Source organism: Panulirus ornatus, chromosome 14 (genome assembly GCF_036320965.1).
Source record: "Panulirus ornatus isolate Po-2019 chromosome 14, ASM3632096v1, whole genome shotgun sequence".
Lineage (NCBI taxonomy): Eukaryota > Metazoa > Arthropoda > Malacostraca > Decapoda > Palinuridae > Panulirus > Panulirus ornatus.
In genome coordinates, this window is record NC_092237.1 from 13,509,259 (window position 1) to 13,526,910 (window position 17,652).

Sequence of the window (17,652 nt, forward strand, 5' to 3'; positions counted from 1 at the left end):
TTTGAAGGAATAGTGGTTCCAACAATGTTGTATGGTTGCGAGGCGTGGGCTATGGATAGAGTTGTGCGCAGGAGGATGGATGTGCTGGAAATGAGATGTTTGAGGACAATGTGTGGTGTGAGGTGGTTTGATCGAGTGAGTAACGTAAGGGTAAGAGAGATGTGTGGAAATAAAAAGAGCGTGGTTGAGAGAGCAGAAGAGGGTGTTTTGAAGTGGTTTGGGCACATGGAGAGAATGAGTGAGGAAAGATTGACCAAGAGGATATATGTGTCGGAGGTGGAGGGATCAAGGAGAAGAGGGAGACCAAATTGGAGGTGGAAAGATGGAGTGAAAAAGATTTTGTGTGATCGGGGCCTGAACATGCAGGAGGGTGAAAGGAGGGCAAGGAATAGAGTGAATTGGAGCGATGTGGTATACCGGGGTTGACGTGCTGTCAGTGGATTGAATCAAGGCATGTGAAGCGTCTGGGGTAAACCATGGAAAGCTGTGTAGGTATGTATATTTGCGTGTGTGGACGTATGTATATACATGTGTATGGGGGGGGTTGGGCCATTTCTTTCGTCTTTTTCCTTGCGCTACCTCGCAAACGCGGGAGACAGCGACAAAGTATAAAAAAAGAAAAAAAAAAAAAAAAAAAAAAAAATATATATATATATATATATATATATATATATATATATATATATATATATATATAAAGATCCTTCCAACAGAATATTAATTCAAAGATCCTTCTCCCGACAAGAAGATAGAAGTTAGCAGAATTCTTCAATCAACTCGCTTCCCCTTACATAATTACCTAAAACCCTTCTTTGTCATGCAAAGATTTTCAGCTCGCCTTATTCCAAATTCTATTTCAGCACCTAGCCTCCTCGACAAAGGAGGGGGGGCAACCAACACATTACACCCCACCAGAAAAAAAAAAGGGGTTACTCAAAGCGAACATGTGTAAGTACGTCTGTTCCTGTGAGTTGTGGACATAATGGTGATCCCAAGAGGAGAATGGCTTATGTCATACTAATGCTTCAACAAAGACCAGGGCACCCGTGTCGGCTCGTTGCCCTGGGACTAGACTTGCACCGAAAGACTGAGTGGGAGGAGGAGGAGGAGGAGGGTGGAACATTCGTGTATGCTCGGACGCCCTGGGGATGAAATTTACAGAGATAGGAGGAAGGGAGGTGTGGGAAGGGTTCTCTCTCCCTTCTTCCATCCCTTTCTCTCTCACTGTCCTCCCCTTTCTCTCTCACTATCCTCCCCTTTCTCTCCCTTTCTTCCATCTTTTTATCTCTAAATTTTTTCTCTTTCTCCCTACGAGTTACTCATCTTTGCCTCCTTGTCCCTGTCTTTATATCATTTTCACAGAAACATTCATCTTTAACCCCTGTATCTCTCTCTCTAACTCTTTATCTCTCTAACTGTTTATCTCCTCTCTCTCTCTCTCTCTCTCTCTCTCTCTCTCTCTCTCTCTCTCTCTCTCTCTCTCTGCCACGCTCACTCACAACCTCACTCCCTTCTCGATTTCTCCTCCTGCCAAACCTGTCCTCTCTCTCTCTCTCTCTATGTCTCGCAAGTCTGTGCTTGTGTGGGGAAAACCACAGAAAGCAAAAACCTTTCATATGTGACCCTTCAGATACCTGCTTCCATGTCACAATGGTATGAATGTCTTTGGCAAGACACACACACACACACACACACACACACACATAAAAGCATTTCCTTATGTTTCCTGAAACGGTATGGGCAATAGAATGCCCCAATGAAGGCTATACATAAACCCTAGCCAAAAACCAATTTCCCAATCTATCGACCAGGCCCACAGGATGAACAGCTGGGTTGACTGTGGTCCAACTGCCGCGACCAGGATTCGAGCCCATGTGGGTCTTGACCGCTGCGGCCCGCAAATGACTCACAGTCCAGTGCTAACAGCTCAATCACACAGAGGTCAGTACATGAAAAATATACACAAGGTTAAGAGACGGGTCCACACAAGCATAAAATTCTCTTCCCATAACACGCAAACAGTAATCACACACACACACACACACACACACACACGAAGGGGTGGGGGGAGACTATAAAACTCCCCCCAGCGCAGCACAAATACGTGATTACAAGTAGGTAATTACACAGCTGTCCCAACGAAGACAAGGCTGACGATCATCGAGCACAAGAAGACGAGAGATCAAGGACTTGCGCAAACACATGAATAATTATCATGGGTGCTCGAGTCGACCCCACCCACGCTCGACGTTCTTTCTTCCCTTCTAATTTCTTTTCATTAAGTCGCCCATCATGGCGACTCCGATTAACCACCACATCAGCGTTTGGGCTCAGTATACACGAGGTTCTACATATGGTTACACAAGGGTACCTAATCATATCGACCCGTCCCAAAAGTGCGAATACGCAGCTGGGTTGGCTGACGGCTGCCTCCGATTCCACCATCCACGACAGCGAACACGAACCATCGTGACGCATGTTCGTCCTAACGAACGTCCCGTCCTCAAACTTTGGAACTTGAGCAGCCGAGCTGAGGGGTCAAGGATTCTGAACTTGGAATTTTGTATCAATGAGAGCAGACTTAAGCTGAGAATTAGTGAACTCGATCCTGAACTGAAGATCCACGAGTTCGAATCTAAGCTGATGATCCACGAGTTCGAACCTGGGCTGAATTTGAGCCACTGTTGGCAATTCATTTGTCTGAATCGAGCTGAGGAGCTATGACCTAGCACCCGAGCTGAGGATCCACGACATAAGCTGAGGATCCATGACATCAACATTCTGACCAAGTCTGGAAACAGTCAGTGATAATTCCTGGAAGTTATTCATGAAGAAATACAATTTCAAGAGATGACTTTGAACTTCATGAACCAAGATACGAATCTCGGTTTCAAACTAAACCACATAACTGTGTGGCAAGTCTCTTCACCAAACGGACAAATATACAGCATGAGCTGGATATACAGGAAGATATCAGGAAGTATAGCTTGTTGTGGGGTCACGCAAGCGGCAGCATGGACAGGTGGGTGACACTTTTTAAGGGAAAATGGGAGAACAGTGGAATGAGCCTCGGTTGTGATGACCTGGCCTCTTGAACTAAACATGTAGCTGTCAGGTCAAATGTCTCCTTTCCCTGCGTTCTCTTTACAACCCTTCCAATACCTTCTTCAAACCCTTTCGTCTCTTCTCAGTATCGTCTTCCTTCCCATCTTCAAACGTGGGGTAATCTCAAGTATGTTTTGAAGCATTATCGGGTGAAGAAATCCAGGAATCTGCCAAGAATTCTTAAGGGGCTTCATGGTGGTGTCGCTGGAATACCTGGACGTGTTATTAAGCTCGTGGAAACTTCGGCCGTGGTGACTCTTATCTCCTGAGCGCAAAGGAAAGGTTCGAGATTATGGATCCTCGGCTCAGGTTCGAGCTTTTCCAACCGCAGATCAGGTTCGAACTCAACGATTCGAAGCTCATGTTCGGACACCTCAATTCGAAGCTCATATTCAAACTCAACAATTCGCAGATGAAGTTCAAAACCTCTGAAGCCCCAACTAAACAAGGCACGAATCCATCGATTCTCAGCTTAGGACTGAACTGCTCCACCCTTAGCTCTGGTTCGAACTCATCGAGCCTCGGCTCGGACTTCGAACTCCATCAATCCTCACCACGGGTCGAAACCCATTGATTCTCGGTACTGGCTCTAACTCATGGATCCTCATTAGCAGTGTCTCGGGCCGACCAACTTGAATAATTTAGCATCTTGTGCAGCTGCGGTTCACGCACACGAAACTCTCGCACGGGAGCCAATGGTGGAAGGATGGATGGCTTGATTGTTCCTATAACCAATGCAGGTTCCGTTGTTCTTGCTGGAGGTGAAAAGTGACCAATTATATATTATAGGAAATATAACATCCTCTCCGGATGGGGAAAATGATAATAACTGTCGACAATTATCATACGAATAACTCTTACGAATAATCATTACTTGTCATCTACATATTTCGCAAAGGATCAGAGAGATAAGGCTGTAAAAACAAAGATCTGACTGAGGTTAATTGACAGATCAACTTCACGTGCAGGACGGCACGACACTCCACATACGTCGGTACGACTCCTTGAGTACGACGATGCAAACCACAGTACGGTACGCTGCCTTCGAAAAAGTTCATGAGATATTGCATGAGTCTTTGATCTCGCACAGCTGACACTGCATAACCTTTCTCCAGAGTCCAACGGACGTCGGGTGCCTGTGAATTACTCATTCCTCTGCATTATTCGAGACAGTATTGAGGAGCGGTTCGACCCCACTCCCACTCGTATCATTGGCTGGTAAATTGACACACGGCAAAAACGTGATATCCGGAAAAGAATGGCGTAAATAGACATCTGGTTTAGCTACAAATGTTTGTAAAACTAAGTCTGAAAGTCCACTTTAGGAGGGGGAAAAAACATCATGAAGAGACGCTTGTTTCTGTAGATGATCCTGTGAGCATATTGCCATCATATGAACCATCTTAACAGCAAGAAATAGAATATATATATATATATTTCTAATGAAAAACATTATACTCTTTATCAGCCATCTATTCATATTTCATTGTAGACAGATCTTAAAGGGATAAAAACATAAAACTAACTTAGATTAGCACTAACACAATCCAAAGGAACAAGTGAATTCTAATGCCTTCTTTGACTGCCCTTAGCCATGTAGTATTTTCAGCATAAGATTCTGGAAGCTAAAAGATTAAATCACATCGTTTGAGTGAACAGGACCTGATACCAATGGATAAAAGTATTCTGAGCCGACCATAACTTACCTATATATTGGGTCCTTGGCTTCGTCCTTGTACCAGAGGATGAGGTTGACCTTGTCTTTTGGGTCGGAGGGGAAGAGATCACAGGGCACTGACGCGCTATCTCCCTCCACACCATCCACAGTCACCGACACTGGAAAAGAGGAAGACCATTCAATTTACATCTTACATCATTTCCATTGAAAGAACAATTGAAAGAAGATTATATAATGATTAACACAAATGAAAAAGAACAATTGTATGGAATTCCATACTCAAAAAAATGTTATGAGAGACATGAGTAAAAAGACTTTCACTTGGACAATTCAACTTAAAGAACATATAATGATTAACACAAATGAAAAAAAAGAACAATTGTATGGAATGTCACACTCAAAAAATGTTATGGAAGACATGAGAAAAAAAGACTTTCCATTAGAAAAGTGATAAGAATTTCAGAGGAACGACAAGACGGATAAAAAAAAAAAAAAAAAGAGTCTTAAAGGAAAGACCCTTGAGTACGTACAGTTCCAGAGTTGTGTAAAGGAAGAAACAGACATCATCATGACCAGCCCTTCAGGTGTGACTTACAAAGCCCTGAAAGACCTTCCTTTGCTCGCCACTCGCAGGGTACTCTTGCACGGCCAGCAATCACGACTGCTGCTTCCACTAACTTGGAATTACAGATCGCTTGAGGAAAAGATTTGGCTCGGGGGAGCGGAAGGGTGGGTCTCTCTCTCTCTCTCTCTCTCTCTCTCTCTCTCTCTCTCTCTCTCTCTCTCTCTCTCTCTCTCTCCGTCCTTGATATACTGATCCGGTTTAATATGTGACTGGACACACGTGAGTAAAGGGTTCGTTTTCTTTTCTGAGTGAAGTGAAGTGAAGTGTGTGTGTGTGTGTGTGTGTGTGTGTGTGTGTGTGTGTGTGTGTGTGTGTGAGAGAGAGAGAGAGAGAGAGAGAGAGAGAGAGAGAGAGAGAGAGAGAGAGAATGTGTGTCCCGTCTGTCTGTGCGGTTCTGTCTTCAACATGCTTCAGAAGCGTTACATATGGACCAGTGTCTGGCTCAAGATGCCTGTTCACTTGGATAAGTATCTATTTCGTATGTCCGACTGGATGAGACGCTGATAGGAAGGGAAACTGCGTTATGATACGATAATTATAAGGGAGAAGGGGTTCTACTTGTGGAAGAAGGGGTTCCAGTTGTGGAAGAAGGAGTTCCACTTGTGGAGGAAGGGGTTCCAGTTGTGGAAGAAGGAGTTCCACTTGTGAAGGAAGGGGTTCCAGTTATGGATGAAGGGGGTTCCAGTTGTGAAGGAAGGGGGTTCTAGTTGTGGAGGAAGACGTTCCAATCGTGGAAGAAGGGCTTCCAATTGTGGAAGAAGAGAGAGAAGGGTTTCCAGTTGTGGGAGAAGGGTTTCCAACTGTGGGAGAAGAGGTTCCAATGGCCCCTGCATTGCTTATCATGTTCCTTCGTCTATCAGTGTGGAGACATAGAAGTCATAAGTAACACAAATATCACTTATTCTTTGGACATATATCGTCAAACTTTACGCATACACTGCCCCGAGCTCGAATACATTCAGCTTTGGGAATACTGGCCGCCCTTTATATAACTCCCTGAGCACGACGGCAACGACCCTTGTAAGTTATGACCACTTGACCTTTGACCTGACCTTCATGGGTCACGTTAGAGCTCCAAAGGCAGTACTGCTGTGGCTCGAGAGTCGTACTTTCATTCTCAAGGGTCGTTCCGTCGTGCTCTAGAGTAGTTCCACCGTGCTCAAAGGGTCAGACCGTCGTTCTCAAGGGTCGTATCGTCGCCCTCAAGGGTCGTACTGTCGTGCTTCAGTCGCACTGCCGTGTTCAAGGGCGGTTCCGTCGTGCTTAATGGTCGTCCCATCAAGAGCCATACTATTGTGCTCGAGGGGTCGTACAGTCATGTTCTAAAGGTTAAAAAAAAAAAGGCAGCCAAAACTACTTCCAGTCGGGCAGTAGGTAAGTCAAAATCCAGACCAAGAGTACATATATATATATATATATATATATATATATATATATATATATATATATATGTAAAAAAATCACCATCAAAGATGTCCATGATAGGGGCAGGCCCCCCGCTGGAGTATTAGGCAAGGGAAGCCAATAGATAAGAGCACTTTAATCACGCGCTCAATTACGCGCTCAATGGGATTATATTAGTATAGTTAAGGAGGGGGTTCATGGTTAAGCCCTCGTCCTCCAAACTTAGCCCAAAGTTTGCAGTGGAAGAAGCAGTGCAAGAGAGGGAGAAAGAAAATAAGAGGATGTAATAATCATTCGGTTGTGTGTGTGTGTGTGTTGTGTGTGTGTGTGTGTGTGTGTGTGTTGTGTGTGTGTGTGTGTGTGTGTGTTAGGGAGAACTGGAACGAGACGCTGCTAGCAGGAACGAAGGAATGGAGACGAGAACCAGGGGAAAGACGAGAAACAAGAGAGAAAGAGAGAGAAGAGAGAAAAACTAAGATTAAGATAATAAAGGATGACCAAGAATGAAAACGGGAAAAGAAAACGACTTGATGAAAATGTAGATAGGGAAAAGAAAGGACATCGAGGGGAAGCAAAAAGAAAAAAAAAATTATATAATGAGAAAATGAATTAAAACGTTGGATGAAATCCAGTACGTAGTAAATGAGGAGAGAAAACACGCGAGTTTGAAGTGAGGAATTCATATGGAGAAGGAGAGATAGGAGATCAAGAACACGAAAATGCAACAATAATAAAAAGGCAAGATATAAATAACAGAAAGAAACAAGGACGCAGGAGAGATGGGAGGAGATGAAGAACACGAAGATGGGACCCCCCCCCAAAAAAAAGGCAAGATATAAATAACAGGAAGAAACAAGGACAAAGTGAAGCCACTCTACATTAACACGTTCCACATGACACTCACGACCAATAGACCAAAAAATAAACTTGCAAAATATCCGGACGGCATTATGATGACATGCACGTACCGTACAAACAAATAACAAATAAACAAGATTAAAACTGCAAGAAAGAAAGCAGATCACTAGGTCCTATTAAGGATATTTGTATTGGTAAATATGGTGGGGGAAAGAAATACATAAAAGTAAGCAAAGAGAGAGACAAGAGCAGAAGATACACCATAGAATGTACATATTTGTGAACGATTTTCTTTCGAAGGGGCAGATGAATCGGCCATCGGACTGAAAAAGTGGAGGGAGTTACATCCAGTTTATCTTCTACGCTATTTACTGTACTGCCTTTAAGACTCCTGTTTGCTGGGTAATTCAGGGCACATTACTCGACCCACAGTTATACTCGCGACCTGTGACACAAAACACCTGCAACCAAAGGGGATATTCAGTTCAAATGAAAAACCACACAAGGCTATAGAAAGATAGTGCTATACAACACAGAGTCTGCATAAGTGGCGAAAATATAGCAATCACCTTTACGAAAACAAATGACGTTTATATTCCCTAGTTATCCCATTGCGTGGGTATCATCGAGCCAAAAAGGTCAAGGAAGTTGGGTACCTTCGAGTCAGAAGGTCAAGGAAGTTGGGTATCACCGAGCCAGAAGGTCAAGGAAGTTGGGTACCTTCGAGTCAGAAGATCAAGGAAGTTGGGTATCATCGAACCAAAAGGTCAAGGAAGTTGGGTACCTTCGAGTCAGAAGGTCAAGGAAGTTGGGTTTGCAAATGGGACATGGAAAGCGAGGAGACAAAACGGTAAAGCTTCCTTCCTCCCACAAACACAAGAGCTACTCGCCCAAAGCCGTCTAATTAGACGGAAGATAAGGAAAACATTTGCAAATCAGTGAATATGTGTGTGTGTGTGTGTGTGTGTGTGTGTGTGTGTGTGTGTGTGTCCAATGGAGAGAGTCATGAATCGAACGAGGCGTGTCAAAACACCTCAGTCTCCTTTCCTTCGTCGTGATAAACCCTTCGACACTCCATCATGACCCTTGAGTTTTGATATCGTGGCCCTCGAGTACGATAGCCTGGCCCTTGACCTAACCATCGAAGGTCAGGACAGTAAGGTCATTACACCCAAGGGCCACACAAGGTATGAAGGCATCGTATGAACCCAATCAAAACGTTCCCTCCCTTACGTTTTATACTCGACAAGGACCAAAATGAATATATATATATATATATATATATATATATATATATATATATATATATATATATATATATTGTTATATGGGCTCTCAGCTGGGGCTTACAGCTGGGAGGATCCTACAGCTGAGGCATAGAGCTGAGAGCTATCTGCCAAGTAAAGGTAAACAAGATCCTAGATCTTGTGAATCTTTCATAGGATTCCAAGACTTTTTCCCTCCCGCCTGGGTACCCGATGCCGGTGAATCTCTAACGTCGTCTCGCGCTCTATATTTGGAAGACACTTTTTTTTTTTCTGTCGATAATAAAAGAGAAAAAAAAAAAGGACCAAAAAAAATATAAGAAAATAAAAGGTCCGTCGATATTCAAAGGAGCTCAGCTGTCATAGCGATATTGGAAACGCATTAGTCGCAAGGGCGATACAGTCAAATGAAAACGTTATAGAAAAAAAAAAAAATGAGGGGAACTATAAATAAAGGGGACGAGCGGGGAGACGATAGTGAGGACGTTAACATTATACGCTCGTGGTGATGATCACCATCCTCTGTGCTATACACTATACAACCAGTCACCCTCACGAGAGATGCGGCGATGCACCAGGAAGAATGAGAGAGAGAGAGAGAGAGAGAGAGAGAGAGAGAGAGAGAGAGAGAGAGAGAGAGAGAGAGAGAGAATGAGCAGAAACGTAAACAAAGCAGATGGCAGTATCACAGAGATCAACAATTGTGGACGTTTCTTTCGTTTTGAAGAAAGTGCGGAGACGAAGAGCGAGGCCCAGGTACCATCAAACTGTCCACAAATATCAAAAGCGAGTAAAAGTCTCGAAGTTGAACAGCTGTGGAGATCCCTCACACAGTTTATATTCAATGAGACTGATTGAAATCCGTTTCCCTCACATGTTTTCCCCGCAGCCAAGAGCCACATGTTAGGTTATGGACGAGATATTTAGGCAACCAAAGACTCAAAGGAAACTACTCCCCTCCCCTCACCCCAACCATTCCCACCCATCCCTCCCTACCTCCAACCATTCCCACCCATCCCTCCCTACCTCCAACCATTCCCATCCATCCCTCCCTACCTCCAGCCATTCCCATCCATCCCTCCCTATCTCCAACCATTTCCACCCATCCCTCCCTACCTCCAACCATTCCCACCCATCCCTCCCTACCTCCAACCATTCCCACCCATCCCTCTCCACTTCCAACCAATCCCACCCGTTCCCCATATATATATATATATATATATATATATATATATATATATATATATATATATATATATATATATATATATATATATATTCTAATTGAGAGAGGCTTGTGAAGAGCCGGACACACACACACACGAAGGCGTTGTCAAGGTACAAGTCTCCAGGTTCATGACCCTGGGTATGATGTAACGAGTCGCCAGAGCAGGGGCGTTTTTTTTCTTTTAAATACCTGATAATCGTCAAGATCACAGATAACAAAATAATCGATAGGCGACGATAATCGATAAAATTCGAATACTAAAAGAGGTCTTCAAGGTTTTACATTCCATTTACCCGTATGACACACAGAGTCGCGATAACGTTTAAAGAGGAAAAAAAAAAGAAAAGAAAAATTCATATTTCAATAGATAATTATGAAAAATTATCATCTATGGCGGAAGGCCTGGATAATAGGGACAGTAGCCACTGGATAATAGGAACAGTGGCCATCAGATAATAGGGACGAAGAGAACATGGTTAACAGGCAGGGAAGACTTCGATAAAAGGGACGACGGAAGGCCTAGATAACACCTTATTCATCGCTGCGAAGGTTTCCCCTCCCTACTTAATCGTTAACCCTACTCAATTCTTTGTTGCACTCTACCAATCCTCGTCAGCACTTCATATCCTCAGCGTCTCCAATACTAGTTAAAGATTCCGAACTAGTTAATCTTCGTCAACCTCTCAAAATTCTCGCTGGAACTTCCCCTCGTCTCTTGTGTTCCTTTCTAATCACTGCTAAACAAAAGCAGTTGTCGAGAGATCCTTCCAGACCAACTCAGTATGATCTGATCATCAACAAATTCTTCTAGATTGATCATCATGAAATCCTTCCAGACCTCTCCTGACTGATCATCATTACATCCTTCCAGACCTTCCCTGATTGATCATCATCAAATCCTTCCAGACCTCTCCAGATTGATCATCAAATCCTTCCAGACCTTCCCTGATCGATCATCATCAAATCCTTCCAGACCTTCCCTGATCGATCATCATCAAATCCTTCCAGACCTTCCCTGATTGATCATCATCAAATCCTTCCAGACCTTCCCTGATTGATCATCATCAAATCCTTCCAGACCTTCCCTGATTGATCATCATCAAATCCTTCCAGACCTCTCCTGACTGATCATCATTACATCCTTCCAGACCTTCCCTGATTGATCATCAAATCCTTCCAGACCTTCCCTGATTGATCATCAAATCCTTCCAGACCTTCCCTGATCGATCATCATCAAATCCTTCCAGACCTTCCCTGATTGATCATCATCAAATCCTTCCAGACCTTCCCTGATTGATCATCATCAAATCCTTCCAGACCTCCCCTGATTGATCATCATCAAATCCTTCCAGACCTTCCCTGATTGATCATCAAATCCTTCCAGACCTTCCCTGATTGATCATCAAATCCTTCCAGACCTTCCCTGATTGATCATCAAATCCTTCCAGACCTCTCCAGATTGATCATCATCAAATTCTTCCAGACCTTCCCAGACTGATCTGATTATTATCAAATCCTTCCAGATCTCCCAAGATTGATATCATAGCTAAGCCATTCTAATATTTCGTGGAAAAAGAAAAAATTCCCAATGCTTGAGAAATGTATCTAGTACGCATTAAACGCATGTAAGTCCCATTACTAGGCACTACCACATCTTCAGTTGGCCTCTATCTCAATCACCATCCCCCCCTCCTAATCACTTAACATTAACAATCCCCAATCTTCAGCTAAACATTTAACAAACCTCGTAAAACATTTCTCGATGTGTGACTATTCCAACCTGATCCTAACGGCAGTAGTCCTGTCCTCATTAGCACACTCACACTACCCAGTCTGAAACCTCACTTCACTCACAACAGCCAGTCTAGAACTTCACTTCACTTACAACAGCTTGTCTGGAACTATACTTCACTCGCACCAGCTTGTCTGGAACTTTACCTCACTCACACTAGCCAGTCTGGAACCTGACTTCACTCACACTAGCCAGTCTGGAACCCGACTTCACCCACACCAGCCACTCTGGAACCTGACTTCACTCACACCATCCAGTGCAGAACCTGACTTTACTCATAACACCCACTCTGGAACCTCACTTCACTCACAACACCCACTCTGGAACCTCACTTCACCCACACTAGCCAGTCTGGAACCTGACTTCACTCACACCATCCAGTGCAGAACCTGACTTTACTCATAACACCCACTCTGGAACCTCACTTCACTCACAACACCCACTCTGGAACCTCACTTCACTCACAACAGCCAGTCTGGAACCTTGCTTCACTCACAACATCCAGTCTAGAGCCTCACTTCACTCCCAACAGCCAGTCCAGGAACAATGCTTCACTCCCAACAGCCAGTCTGGAACCATACTTCATTCACAACAGCTTGTCTGGAACCGGAATTTCCCCCTGCCAGAATCATCTCCATCACCACTCCGGCCATTTCCTCCCTTCCCTCCTACCGACCCACCTCCTGGATAAACCAACCACACTGGTAGTTTAACTCTCAGGGGCGCGTGTTTGAGTGAGGTTGGATAAACCAACTGTTAGCGGTTTGACTCTCTAGAGCTGAGTGTTTCCGCGAGACATAAGCCCTGTGTTTGCGCCAATATGCACTTACGCTCTCTGAATGATCTCGTGTATGCTTTTGGAGATGTGAATAAATAAATGAAGGAATGGATGGATGAATAACTAATGTGTGTGTGGGATATATATATATATATATATATATATATATATATATATATATATATATATATATATATATATATATATATATATATATATATATATTCCTATAGTCCACGGGGAAAATGAACACGAAAAGTTCCCAAGTGCACTTTCGTGTAATAATCAAATCATCAGGGTAGATACAAGAGAGAAATATAACAGTCAGTTGATATACATCGACGAGACGAAGCTAGGACGCCATTTGGTAAACATGGACAATCACATGTGCACCAAATGGCGTCCTAGCTTCGTCTCGTCGATGTATTTCAACTGACTGTTATATTTCTCTCTTGTATCTCCCCTGATGATGTGATTATTACACGAAAGTGCACTTGGGAACTTTTCGTGTTTCATTTTCCCAGTGGACTCACAGGAATATCTTGATCACGCGCAAAATTGTAATCCTTTCCAATATATATATATATATATATATATATATATATATATATATATATATATATATATATATATATATATATATATATATAGCTTTCAAGTGCCTAAATTGACTTACTACGAACGCTGTGTTACGCCACGCAGTGAATTAGCTAACGAACGTGGTTGGAAGCAGGTATCAGATCCACGCCAGGGGTAATTCATGGCTATAGCTGTGTCTGTGGGTCCTGCACGACCTTCCTACGTACGATTCTGCCAGCACCGGGGGAACGAATGGATGGCGCAGCCTGCTGGTATTCCCACGTTGGATTGCAATACTGGACCGGTGGAATGGAAAGCCGTGCGCCTCTCTCTCTCTCTCTCTCTCTCTCTCTCTCTCTCTCTCTCTCTCTCTCTCTCTTTCCCTGGCCTCCTGAGCTCTCGCGATGAGATTGCAGTCTAGCTCATCTGGGAATTTAGGACCGCTTGTCCCTACGATCGAGACTTTCGGGAGTCGATTGCGAGAGAAACAGAAATGTACCGTTGATTCAGATATCTGTATCAGGTGCACTACTTTTTTTTTTCTTTTTTGGTGTGGTGAGAGGGAGGGCGGCTGGCGGAGGGACGGGTGTGAATCTTTACGCTTCTCCGCTTAGAGAGAGAGAGAGAGAGAGAGAGAGAGAGAGAGAGAGAGAGAGAGAGAGAGAGAGAGAGAGAGAGAGAGGCAGGCTTAAGGCAAGTTGGAAAAACGAGCGAAATCGCACGCCATCCGTCCGTCCGTTAACCTTCCACTGGAAGGCTAGCGACCTCGTCGGGTCCGATCGGTGGAGGCGTTCGGGGAGGTCCTCAGTCTACCAAGCGACGGGAAGGACCTCAGTCTACCAGGCGACAGGGGAGGACCTCAGTCTACCAGGCAACGGGGGAGGACCTCAGTCTACCAGGCGACGGGGGAGGACCTCAGTCTACCAAGCGACGCGGGAAGGACCTCAGTCTACCAGGCGACGGGGGAGGACCTCAGTCTACCAGGCGACGGGGAGGACCTCAGTCTACCAGGCAACGGGAGGACCTCAGTCTACCAGGCGACGGGCGGACTGTAGTGAGAGCTTCCTTTGTTTATGTCAGTGGTCTCACTTTGCATGTGGCAAACCACTCACGGGGGTGCCGGAGCTGTCGCAGTTCAGGGTATTGAGGCCATGCCGGTCGCTCGTCTATTTGCCCAAGATACACTTGTGTGTCGCGCAGTAGGACCCGGGGAGGGGGGGGGTGAGGCAGAGAGAGAGAGAGAGAGAGAGAGAGAGAGAGAGAGAGAGAGAGAGAGAGAGAGAGAGAGAGAGAGAGAGAAGAGAGAGAGAGAGAGAGGAAAGGCCAGACCTAGGAGAACTAGGGTTCGAAGCTCGAGACAAAGGAGGAATGTGAGGCAGCTATAACAGGTAGTGCCTGGCGTGGATGGAACATCCGCTGCATTGAGGAGCGGATGTTCTCGTACTGAGAGGAAGCCAGCACTCGAAGGTGATCAGCTTTCTGGTGAAAGCGTCCCAGGTCTCCAATATAGAGTCTTTACTATGTGTTGGACTGAGTAAAAAAAAGGCCAATCTTTTATCTATATTTATCCTAAGGGAGTGATGAACAGCGAGGTGAACTGCAGGTGGACTGCTCAGTCCAAGGTATACGACCCCACATGCGGCCCCAAACTCGGGCGTGTTCGTACCAGCTTCATGGTCGGTAACGCTAACCACAAGGGGTCATGTACCAGACACCAAGACCCTGGTGGAAAGTAGGGCTGGATGATGCCATCAGCCAGTCTGGGTCGTATGGTTCACGAGGAAGAGCTTCACTCACCAGACCTCTGGACGCGGCGGAGGTGGAGAGGAAAGCCGGATGGGTTGCCACGGGGATAACAGTGTCCACACATACACACACACACACACACACACACACACACACACACAAGCACACACACCTGTGTGTGTGTGTGTGTTTGCGCGCGCACAAGGAAAACTAAACTTCAGAAAACCACAAAACAAAAATATCTAAATGTATCATTTCTCACTCAGAAGCTTGGAGGTGATACTCAAAAGCTTGGAGGTGATACTCAAAAGCCTGGAGGTGATACTCAAAAGCCTGGAGGTGATACTCAAAAGCTTGGAGGTGATACTCAAAAGCTTGGAGGTGATACTCAAAAGCTTGGAGGTGTTACTCAAAAGCTTGGAGGTGTTACTCAAAAGCTTGAAGGTGATACTCAAAAGCTTGAAGGTGATAATTAAAAGCTTGAGGGTGATACTCAAAAGCTTGGAGGTGATACTCAAAAGCTTGGAGGTGATACTTAAAAGCTTGGAGGTGTAACTCAAAAGCTTGGAGGTGTTACTCAAAAGCTTGGAGGTGTTACTCAAAAGCTTGGAGGTGTTACTCAAAAGCTTGAAGGTGATAATTAAAAGCTTGAAGGTGATACTCAAAAGCTTGAAGGTGATACTCAAAAGCTTGAAGGTGATAATTAAAAGCTTGAAGGTGATACTCAAAAGCTTGAAGGTGATACTCAAAAGCTTGAAGGTGATACTCAAAAGCTTGAAGGTGATACTCAAAAGCTTGAAGGTGATACTCAAAAGCTTGAAGGTGATAATTAAAAGCTTGAAGGTGATACTCAAAAGCTTGAAGGTGATACTCAAAAGCTTGAAGGTGATACTCAAAAGCTTGAAGGTGATAATTAAAAGCTTGAAGGTGATACTCAAAAGCTTGAAGGTGATACTCAAAAGCTTGGAGGTAATACTCAAAAGCTTGGAGGTGAGACAGTAATGTCCATTTGCCAAAGACAAACTCATGGTATCTGTGGCAGTGTGTGTATGTATGTGTGTGTGTGTGTGTGTGTGTGTGTGTGTGTGTGTGTGTGTGTGTGTGTGTAAACACTCTGTTGCTCTGCAAGCTGGGCAGCCAGAACCAACGATGACGTGCCAGATAAGACCCTGAGCCCTAAGGACGACCATCACACTACCCAGCGAGGGAAGTTTAACCTTTAAATCAAGCCGCGTGACACCCCCTCCGCGCAGCGTTAACCACAATACGCTACAAGTTTTAATCGTTCATTCTATGGAGTAGGTCAACACCGGAGCACCATTACCTGCTGCATTATCTCGCGGTGGCAACGCTGTTTGTATTCTGATCCTATCTTTACGCGATGGTTTTTGGGGAAGGGGGAGGAGGGAGGGAGGCGGAGGAGGACGCCAACTGAACCTCTACACATTAGCTCTTACTGGGGTTTATAGCTGACGATCATGAGGCCTCGAACACATTCACGTCCCCGAAGGGACGAAGACGCACCATCGCAGTTGAAACTCACGCATGTGCGGTGGATTTCATTCACGAGATAAAAATCAGATAGCGATTTTAGTTTTTTCATGACCGATTTTCACGAGTAACACCGAAAATGATTGAGTATGTGAACGAAGCTGTTCACCTTCACCAAAGGCGAAAGGTGAAACAGACACACACACACACGCACACTCACACACACACACATAGACACAGACAACACAGACATACCAGATGCACAAAACAGAATAACAAGATGTATGGCCAGACCAATGGCTTCTTCCCCCCCAGTGTATACACATAGCTCCTCCACTGCTCTCAGCTCTCTCTCTCTCTCTCTCTCTCTCTCTCTCTCTCTCCCGCGTTATGGAACCATCGCTGTAACTGAAGGGTTTTAACACAGGCGCAGAATAACGAGCAGATCTCGACCTTCCGTCCTGGTCCATCAGGTCCCTCTGTTCTCGGCGACACCCACCCGAGTGCCTCCCATCCCCTTCGCCAGCTGTAATGATGCTACGCGTTTTCAGTCACTCGCAATGGGTCTAATCCGACATCGAAGCATCCGTATGGCGAAGGATTCAATTCACTGTGTACAGCTTAGCGAATACCATCACCACAAAATACCAGTTGAAAATGCATTCTTTTTTCTCTCTCTTTTTTGGGTAGAGATCGTTCCATCCTGCATGTATGTGTAACGGATGTATGCATATGTATGTAAAAAAAAAAAATATGCGAGTGCGTGTGCATTCAAGAATGCATGTTTGCATGTGTATCCTACATATTTGTACATGTGACTTTCCACTTTTGTCAGCACACATTAAACATTTGCTGAAGAATCCATAATAAATTCTGAATCCAATCTCCCACTGGCTACTGTTTCATAAATTCCCATTCCGGGCAGAACAATAAAGAAACAAAAAAAACAAACAAACAAACAATAGAGAGCCTCCAACATACAATCAACGTACAATCGCCTCCTTACTTCGTTTTAACGTGACTTACTGCAAAAAGGTGATTGGTCGAAAAAACGTCAAGTTGCTTTACGTTGATTCATTTTGGGGAAGAGACTGAAATAGATT

At 44.5% G+C, this 17,652-nt stretch overlaps 1 protein-coding gene across 12 annotated transcripts in view; it reads right to left on the reverse strand.

Moving 5' to 3' along the window:
* Positions 1-17,652, reverse strand: part of LOC139753326 (uncharacterized) — a 769,854-nt gene that overhangs the window by 279,888 nt on the left and 472,314 nt on the right. For all 12 annotated transcript variants that reach the window (XM_071669662.1, XM_071669661.1, XM_071669660.1 and 9 more), the window contains one exon: positions 4,812-4,941. In XM_071669662.1, the coding sequence (XP_071525763.1) occupies positions 4,812-4,941 (130 nt within the window). The remainder of the gene's footprint in view (positions 1-4,811; positions 4,942-17,652) is intronic.